At 35.7% G+C, this 10,000-nt stretch overlaps 2 protein-coding genes across 3 annotated transcripts in view; both read right to left on the bottom strand.

Moving 5' to 3' along the window:
* LOC125029001 (transient receptor potential cation channel subfamily A member 1-like) overlaps positions 1-4,621 on the bottom strand; it is a 12,987-nt gene extending 8,366 nt beyond the window's left edge. Inside the window, exon 1 of one of the 2 annotated variants that reach the window (XM_047618699.1) lies at positions 4,343-4,621. In XM_047618699.1, coding sequence (XP_047474655.1) covers positions 4,343-4,359 — 17 coding nt within the window. In that variant the 5' untranslated portion in view covers positions 4,360-4,621. Of the gene's footprint in view, positions 1-779; positions 992-4,342 lie in introns of those variants that run through there. The other variant, XM_047618700.1, reaches the window with a different exon arrangement.
* A 2,932-nt stretch (positions 4,622-7,553) lies between these two features.
* Positions 7,554-10,000, bottom strand: part of LOC125028630 — a 7,744-nt gene continuing 5,297 nt past the window's right edge. The window contains exons 3-5 of the mRNA XM_047618104.1: positions 9,495-9,737; positions 8,688-8,771; positions 7,554-7,894 (exon numbers count right to left, since the gene is read on the bottom strand). Coding sequence (XP_047474060.1) covers positions 7,709-7,894; positions 8,688-8,771; positions 9,495-9,737 — 513 coding nt within the window. The 3' untranslated portion in view covers positions 7,554-7,708. The remainder of the gene's footprint in view (positions 7,895-8,687; positions 8,772-9,494; positions 9,738-10,000) is intronic.

The following is a 10,000-nucleotide window of genomic DNA, read 5'->3' on the forward strand; positions in this document are numbered from 1 at the left end:
GAAGTTTAGTTGCTGTTGCTTTTTCACTCGACCACCTGTGCTAACACATGTTCTACACTATATGCACATGTTACACTAGTGGGTATGAGTCTGTGAGATTATTTTGTCACTGCTATATATACGTAACAATACAAAACAATAACAGTTTATCACTGTAATTGTTGTCTGGTGTGTTAAAGGTATAACTGATAATCATCGGTGTTACCTCAGCCGCTTCCGTTACCATTATCATTATAATTGATACTGTAAAATCTTCAATGGTTTGTTATTAAAAATCATTGTATCATAATTGAACCATTAAACCTGATTGCAGCAATACGGCTAATTTTAGTATCAGCTAAATTGAGAGGCAAGATGCTCACATTCAGTCACTTTAATTCATTCATTCATTTGCCATGTGATACAGTTCTAGTGTCAAGGGGCCCCAATCTCTAAATCCGATCCTGTCATTATTACTAATTTTGGTTTGTCATGAATATTGAAAATATACACAAATCATTATATTTATTAACGGACTTCCACATTACAAAATATACATAAAAATGTCTTTGGACATGAGCCGAATGCATTATAAGAAAGGCAATTTTGGATTTTCTAGAGGACATGGCAGTAACAGGAAAGGCGGAGATGGGGATGTCGCGCCTGAGCCCATAAATACAGTAATTATCTTCAATTCAGCTGTATTTTCGCTGAAGTCACAAGTCACCTTACACCGCCAGTGGTTCAGGCACACCAATCCTTCCTTTGTTTGTAAGCAAATACTGTATCATCACACTTACCTCCTCTGGTTTATCTGCCCAGATAATTATGAATGATCACTGTAGTTATTGTTATCATATAATTTCCAAATTAAACTCGTGCTATATACTGTTCTTCTAAGGAGTTGTTTCACATGCAGTGTTAACACAGCTCCAACCATGAGGATATTCACTGGTTGGGTCTTACTGCTGATGCCGGGATGTGGTTGCCAAGTGTAACCGGCTAGGTCATTTAACCACAGTTCCTCTGTTGGATTTAGTCTCATTCAGTGTGTAATTAAGCGATGAAATAAGCAACACGATACGCATACTGACTAGTTTTTATTTCTATATTGATATGAAAATAATAGTATGTGTATGATATCAAGTCATTTTGTTTGCCAGACGTACGAGTATTTCTGTAGCGTGAAAACTGGGTGTTCTTTTCTTTTATTTTAAATGTTTTACGTAAGGTAATGCGAATTTGTCTTGTCTCTTCTTTTTCATATACTACATAATGAATGAGCACGTTATATTTATATTTCATCCATATAATTATAACACATTTAAAAATAATTTCGCGCTTATTCACAAACGCTAACTTCCAGCTGCAGCATTTTCAGATTTCTTCACCATGCCTCAATACCAGGGCACTGGTGTAGCTTTTGTCCCTCAACGTTCTCTTTACATACGTTTTTTGACGGAAGTTGTAAAAAAAAAAAAAAAGCGTTCCTCAGTTCGGCGACGTCATTCCTAGCGAGGTAGTGACGTCATTGTAACATGTAGCGTACATCCCAGGCCTGAGTCACCATACAATGATGTTTACGTCCAAAACGCTGTCGCTGGTTTTTATTCTTCTGTCACCATAGAACAGTATACAAATACACCGAAATCACAACACAAGTTAGGCATCTGACAATAATAAACATACTCAGCGATTGCCCGTCTTGTATCCTGTGTGTCTCCAATGGTGTACTATATAAAGTAGTCAGTGCAGAGCCCTCGTGGTGCCGCCAACCTTTAGCTTGTACGCACCATGACGCCATGAGCTATATTACATCATCCATTTAGGGATCGCTAGATAAAGTAATATTGTGTATGTATTTATCTCTCTCTCTCTCTCTCTCTCTCTCTCTCTCTCTCTCTCTCTCTCTCTCTCTCTCTCTCTCTCTCTCTCTCTCTCTCTCTCTCCCTCTCCCTCTCCCTCTCTCTCTCTCTCTCTCTCTCTCTCTCTCTCTCTCTCTCTCTCTCTCTCTCTCTCTCTCTCTCTCTCTCTCTCTCTTTCTCTCTGTCACACACACATACACCTATATAAATAAATAGATAGATAGATAAAGATATACATATGTATGTATGTATGAATGTATATTTGAGTATAGATGTATATATCTATACACACATATACTTACATACATTCATACATGCATACATAATATGTATATCTCTATGTATATATAAATATATATATATAAATATATATATAGATAGATATATACGTGTATGTATATTTATATATACATATAGATGTACATATTGTGTATGTATGTATGTGTGTATAAATATATTTACGTATACCTATACGTATATATATGTATATATATACATATATATATGTATATGTGTGTGTATGTATATATATATATATATATATATATATATATATATATATATATTAATTCATTTCCCTGCAGTTACCTCACTCAGGCCCATAGAAACTTTGTTAAAAGCTAAAACATATTTAAAAAACAAAAACGCTAAAGGGTGTTCTTACAAGAGATGCAAATGAGTTATATATGCCAATACAATTATACACCATAATATCCTGTATACGTTATGTCTATATTACCATAAATGTTATTATCACTATTATTTAAATTATCGATATTATTTCATTATTATTGCCATTGCTATTACTATTAATAATTATGGTTGAATCATCATCATCCATTTCATCTTCATCAATATCATTATCTTCATTATCATCATCATCTTCATTATCATCATCCTCTTTAACATCATTATCATCATCATCTTCATTATCATCATCATATTAATTATCATTATATTCATTATCATCATCATCGCCATCATTATTTTCATTATCCTCATCCTCATCATCATCCTCTTCATCATCATTATCATCATCATCTTCAATATCATCCTCATCATCATCTTCATTATCATCATCTTCATCTTCATCATCATTATCATCATGGTTAAATGGTAAGGTTATTTGTGTTTTGTCCTTCGTACGTCGTTATCCTCATCTTCACCATCTTTATCATAATCATCACCATCATGTACATCATCATTATCATCATCACCATCGTCATCTTCATCATCATCACCATAATCACCATCATTTTCCCTATCATTCCCATCATCATCATCACCATTGTCATCATCGCCACCATCATCATCTTCATCTTTATCTTCATGACCATCATCATCATTACTTTTATCATCACAATAATCACCATCCTCATCATCATCATCATCATCATCATCATCATTTTTAAAAGCAAATACTCTGCAGTGAATTAATCAATTTATTATTTACTACCCGAGGAAGGAGGTTAAGGAGGGAGGTAGGAAGGGAAGGGGAAAGGAAGGAGAAGAAGGGGGAGAGGGGGAGAAAGGGAGGGAAAGAGAGAAATGAGAAAAGGGAGATGGGGAAGGGGGACCAGAGGAGAAAGAGAGAGGACATGGGCAAGGGGAAATGGAGGGAGGGTGTAATAACACAAGTAGTGGACTTATCCTCTCTCTCGTGTATGGGAAAAGTGAAAAATGAAAGTTGTCGCTGCTTCTAAACTTTATTTGCACGGGAGTGTGGTAGATGGGATACAGTGGACAGGCATAGCAGAGGCGCCCAGGGAGAAGCGAGGGCGACCTGCCGGGCCCGCTGTGGCGAGCGGTCTGTCTGGACTGCTCAGAAATTTCTATGAACAAACTTCGTTTGGAACATTTCATAATGGAAAACATGAAAGAATTTGAATGAACATAAATTCCAATACATATGGTAACATGGTGGTTTCGTGGTGAAGGAACAAGGGTACCTTATATACGGTTGTATGTAAGAAGAGTTATGGTATTTACAAGACTAAAAAGCTAAGGGGGAGTTAAGGAAGAAGAGGAAGGAATGTAGAAAAGGTATGAATGAGAATGAAAATCTTCACATTACAAAAGATGTATTTGACCGGTTTCGATTCTATCTTCGTCAGAAAGACATGATAGAATCGAAAAGATATCCATTCTCAATAATACCTTTTCTACATTTGTCAACATGAATACGGTTCAAGAGGAGGGGAGAGGGAGACAAGGGAGAGGTGGAGGGAGGGAGGGAGACCAAAGGTAGGAGGGTGTAAGATGGAGAGAGAAATACCTCATACTTCTTATCTATCTTTCTATCTATCTATTTGTTTTGCTCCATGGAATTATCATTATCACTATCTTTTGGATTACCATCGTCATCACTATTATTCATCAATATTGCTATTATCATCACCATTCTTATATTTAGATCATATCAACATCAGTATTATTATCATGTTTAGCATTATCAACTATTCTCATCTTCAACATTATCATCATTACCATTAGCTTACCTTAAAAAAGTCGGCATGTTGTTTGTCGGGACACACTTAAAAATGCAACTTCTTATCAAATCTCAAATGCTATTAATCTTTAACATCTGCACTTCAAAAAAATCCTCAAAATAATGCATTTCCATCTTATTATCTTATCAGGAGTGGAACACGTTTGGTATTAATGCATACGCAGATAACACTGTCAGATTACAGATTCACTTTCTTTTCTGTATTCGGTGATTAAAAAAAAAAAAAATCGAGTGTTTTCAGTAGTTTAAGTAATACTCAAGAACACACGAAAACACGGTATGTACGTGTGAAGAGTGCAAAGTTAGAATCCTCTGTGACGATACGTTTTGCACACGTTTTAACATTACAGGTACGGAATCCTGAACACAACATGGTGAAATCACTTTTTTCGGCTTCTCATTATTTCGTTTGTCCACTATCTGTATCATGTAAGCAAAATAAGAATGTAAAGAAGGTAGAAAAAAACACAGAATGTCCACACACACACACACACATATATATATGTATATATATACATAAACACAATATATACATATATATATATATATATATAATATATACATATACATATACACAATATATATATATATATATATATATATAATATATACATATAAATATACAATGTGTGTATTTTAATGTGCAATACATAATTTATATACATATACATATATATAATGTATATAATATATATAATTATATATTTATATCTACACATATACATAAAGATCTATGCCACGATTCTACCAAGATCTACGGCAACACAAACGTTCAGTGTCTTGTCGCCCTGCCAGTGGCGGACGGAAGCATTTCTGGTATAAATAAACCAGGGATTTGTTTCGTTTTGCTGTGATCCTGTGTTACTCTTGGGATTTTCTTTGATTGTCTTTATTGCTACTGAGAGAAATGATGATGACAATAATGTTGTTTAATTACAACATGTAAATAAATTAGCAACTTGTAGCAGGAAGTAGCACACACACATATGTATATACATACATACATATATATATATATATTATACATATATACACATTTATATATATATTGGTTGCTCTCTTAACTTTCCTTCTGGTCTTTTATTTCACTGACATGCGTCCGTATGTGAGATATGAATATGCACTTATTTTATAAATATATATAATTTGAAAATTTACATGAAAATATGATCCACAACACAAATTCAAAGCTCCGCTCCTCCAGCCTCGCAACGCATATTCCTAGGCCCGAATGATTGATACTTCCGGTGTCCTTTGCATGTGACTCTCCATCCTTAATGTCTCTCTATCAATTCATGTATAAACACACACTCATATATATATATATTTATTTATTTATTTATTTATTTATTTATTTATTTATTTATATATATATATATATGTGTGTGTGTGTGTGTGTGTGTGTGTGTGTGTGTGTGTGTGTGTGTGTGTGTGTGTGTGTGTGTGTGTGTGTGTGTGTGTGTGTGTGCGTATTATACATATTTATTTTACATATATATACACACATACGTACGTACATGAATGTATACATATATGAGAGAGATAGAGGGGGGGGGGGGTTAATGGTTAATGGTTAAAAGCAACATAAATGTGCTAGACATCTAAGGTCATGTAGCACTATAGTAAATGGTAGTGAAGGGTGGTTGAGTTAGTGATTAGTTGTCAAAGCTGGGCAAAGGAATTGACGAGTAAATGGGTTAAGGTTGGGTAAGGTAATGTATAGGGGTTAGATCAAGTGAAGGATGTATATGCATTTGAGGAATGAAAACAGGTTGTCAAAGCAGAAAGTGTGAGAAGCTGTGGGAGGGATCACGAAAAATCGGTCCAATTTGGCTGGGCTAAGTATTATGGGGAGGTGGACAATAAGGTTGTAAGGTAGTAATAAGGGAGGATGGGGTAGTTGATGAAGAAGGTTGTGGGGGTATAGTTGTTGAAGTTGAGCATGTTGGGAGTAGAAATGTCTCCTGGGGTATTAGTTGTAGTGTTTAGAGCCGTGGTCAAAGGAGAGCCTGGGGTCAGGGAATCGGGCGAGTTTGAATTGGTGGAGCTATTTGATGAAGAGGCAAGCCTCATTGCCTCTAATAAAAATTTGGTTAATGGTTAAAAGCAAAATAAATGTGCTATCTAATAATGGTATAAAATCTTCATTGTTGGCCATGATAAGCCTGGAGTATGTTGGGGAGAGAAACGGTCCACTCCTCAGGGTCCCTCGAGGGGTAAGGGCTAGACAACTAAAGCAGGGGAATACCGTGCCTATGGCTCCCTCAGGCCGTTCAGGACTGGCACAAAGTCAGCCTTTCATCCTTTCAGCACGGCTCTAACACCTTAGGAAGTGGATAGTAGAAGGGGTTGGTGAAGGGACAGAAACGAAAAAGTAGGAGGGGAAAAAAAGACCATGCAAAATTTGTTGAGTCGAGGTTGGGGAGTTCCCTAGCATTGGGTCCCAGTCTCCGCCTCCTAAGCCCCCCCCCCCCCCCCCCCACCACGACAACGGGCAAGGGATTGGGGGGAATGACATTAGATTAAAACCTTCACTTTCACCACGCATGACTGATATCTAAACCCGATGACGAATTGAGAGCCCAGCATAGTTCTCTCTCAGTAGCAAACGACATGCATCACCAGGACAACATTGATTTGCATCTATCCTAGAACTGTACGAGAGCCCGTTTATGTACGATCAGACCTTTTGATCTCGGGTGTGGCAGTCGGCTAACGAGCGAAGTGTCAACCCGAGTTCATTATTTATTTACTTTTGCTGTTCATGTCGAACAAACTGCAAATAGAACAACGAAGGCAAGAACATACTCGTGTATATTCCTGTTCTTCTTTTCCTTGTTCATTGTTAGTTTTGCTTTTCATTACCTATAAATTTAATGTCTTTATATCAGTTCTTGTTTCCCAGATTCTTTAATTCTCATTTTTCGTTTTCTTAAGTTGCTTTTCGTGTTGTTTTGATATATACATGCACATAAACATGTAAGGTTATTTCAATTCTCTAGATTTTTATTTAATTTTACACCCATGGTAAAAGCGGTGCCATGGAAGATATGTGAGATAATTCATCAGTTTATCGAAAAAAATAATTTCTAAAAATGTATTTATTGACATGGAGATTGTCGAAATAATATGGATATGGATATTATCGAAATAAAATATTCAATAAATTGCATTGGCATACATTCCCTTTATCCTACACCTCAGTCGACAAACCAAATTCCTATTACATATAGGGAACAAGAGATCCGTAATACTTAATAGGTTATCTTTAATGTGCACTTAAATTAACAACTGATACTAATTACAAATTCACACACAACAACACACATACATAGTTACATCGACTTGGCACCATTTAATAATAAACATTATGACTATCGTTACTTCCATCGGTCTGAGGAGCTGCCTTGACCCAATGGACTTCGAAAAAGGAAGGAAGAGTCGCACCGCCCATTTCAGGGACGACCAAACGGTTTCTGGCCGTCTCGATCCCTTCGACTCGTACGTGTTTGTAACCTAGACATGTCAGTCCCTCGAACACCTGCGAGGGAGAAAAAGTGAGGATATATAAATATGTATAATACCTATATATAAAAAAAAAAAAAAAAAAAAAAAAAAAATCGAGGTTAATTATATTTTCTGATATATTTAATGTACACGTTTTGATTATTTGCCTTTAGTTGTATACTAAATTACACGTCTGCATTAACGAAAATGTATTTTTTCCATGATAGGTTGTGCATTTACTTTGAATAATGTCTTTGTATATTAGATCACACAATTTGTCGTATCATAATTGTCATATCATTACCACAATTTCGTATTTGATTATTTTGCATAATGCTATTACCCTTTGTTCTATTATAGGCATAAAATCTTCAACGCTATGTTTACAGTCTGAGTTTATAAAACATGTTGCCCTATATAGTCTCATCAGATCGGTAAGGTCTTGGAAGTTTGAACATTGACTTCAGACTGCCAAATGACCTTTAGGTATATCTCGTACCATTCACTTAGATTATAAACCTATAAAAAGGAAATATTTAATGCAATCAAGAAAAAAAAAACAGAAAACATTGCAAACAAGCACCAAGGCAAAATCAAAGAATGACTATGCACATAACCCATTAAGTTTATGAAAAAATGAAACAGGAAAACTTAAATATACTATGATCAATGTACTTTAACTCAAGTAGATTAAAAGACAAAGTTTTAGCAATGAAAATGCTTACTATAAGATTTTCCAGTGATATATAGAACTCATAAATTAGCATCACTAAGATCAGTTAGTACTCCAAATGAAAACCTGTTATACAGTAAAATGTAATCCTTACCTTAAACAAATCTCCAAAATATCGATTCCGTTCTTCCACCGTCAGCTGATTCACACTCAAAGGTATATGTAGACCAACGCTGATCTGTTAAAAGAGGGCAGATTCCTTATTTCTTTATCTCATGTATCTTATTCGGTTAACTTACGAGTTTCTAGAAAAGTACTTAACTAGTATTTGTGGTTAGGGAAACAAAAGTACGGTTTTCTTACAGTACACAGTGATATCCCTGATTAACTTGGCCTGTGTTTATCAAAACTGTAGTTAATCCTTCTAAACACACATCATGTCTCGGTAATTGTAACATGTGTATAGTAGCTGTTTTTTATCATTGTATAAACACGGCAAACTGCTTTAATATGCAGCTTCTATACCACATATAGTACACAAACCTTTTGCTTACTCCTTACCTAGCGGACATTAATGATAGCATGCCTTGTCACCACCTAACACCTTGAAACCTCAGTAAACCTTATAAGTGTATAGTTACATAAACACAGTAAACGGATTTAACAAGTAACTAATATATAGTACACAAGACTTTTGCTACCGGCCGTTAATGATATGATTTGTCACCACCTGAAGTTTCAGTAAATCTAACATGTGTAGAACTGAAAATGAAACTAGCCACGATAAGAAATGAAAATATACCACAACGTTTCGAACACTTCAAGAGTTCCTCTTCAGACGAATAATTAACATAAATGGATCTAATGTGTATATTTGTGTATTCTACCACTGCATAAACACAGTAAAAGGTTTACACACGCAACTAATATACAGTACACAAGCCTTCTGTACACTCCTCACCTGGCGGACATTAATCATATTATAATTCGTCACCACCTGACGGAGCAGCGTCCACTCCTGCCCCAGAAGATCAGCTCTTAGGAACCTGACCTTGCGCCCGACGTGCCCAAGCGAGGTCACGATGTCCCTCAGAGACCGACGGTGCCTGACCGATCCCCCGGGGAGGACTTTGTCGTAGGAAATCTCCGAAATCTGCCATGGGTGTTTTCTCGGCCATTTCTCCGATTCCTCTACTTCCTTCTTCTGTAGAGTGAGATGGATAAATAAGTAAGTAAGTAAGCAAGTATGTATGTATGTATGTAGATAAGTAGATAGAGGCAGAGAGAGATATAAAAGGGCGAGAAAGAGAATAGATTGATCAATAACCTAATAAGTAGAGAGAAAGCAAGAGAATAAATGAGAATTAGAAAGAAAGAGAAATATATAAAAAGAAGAGAAAGAGGAACCAGAAGAGATAATTTTTTTTTAAGAGAATAACAAATATGATAAAAATAATAATTCAACAA

This window comes from Penaeus chinensis, chromosome 9, assembly GCF_019202785.1.
Source record: "Penaeus chinensis breed Huanghai No. 1 chromosome 9, ASM1920278v2, whole genome shotgun sequence".
NCBI classification, from domain to species: Eukaryota; Metazoa; Arthropoda; class Malacostraca; order Decapoda; family Penaeidae; genus Penaeus; species Penaeus chinensis.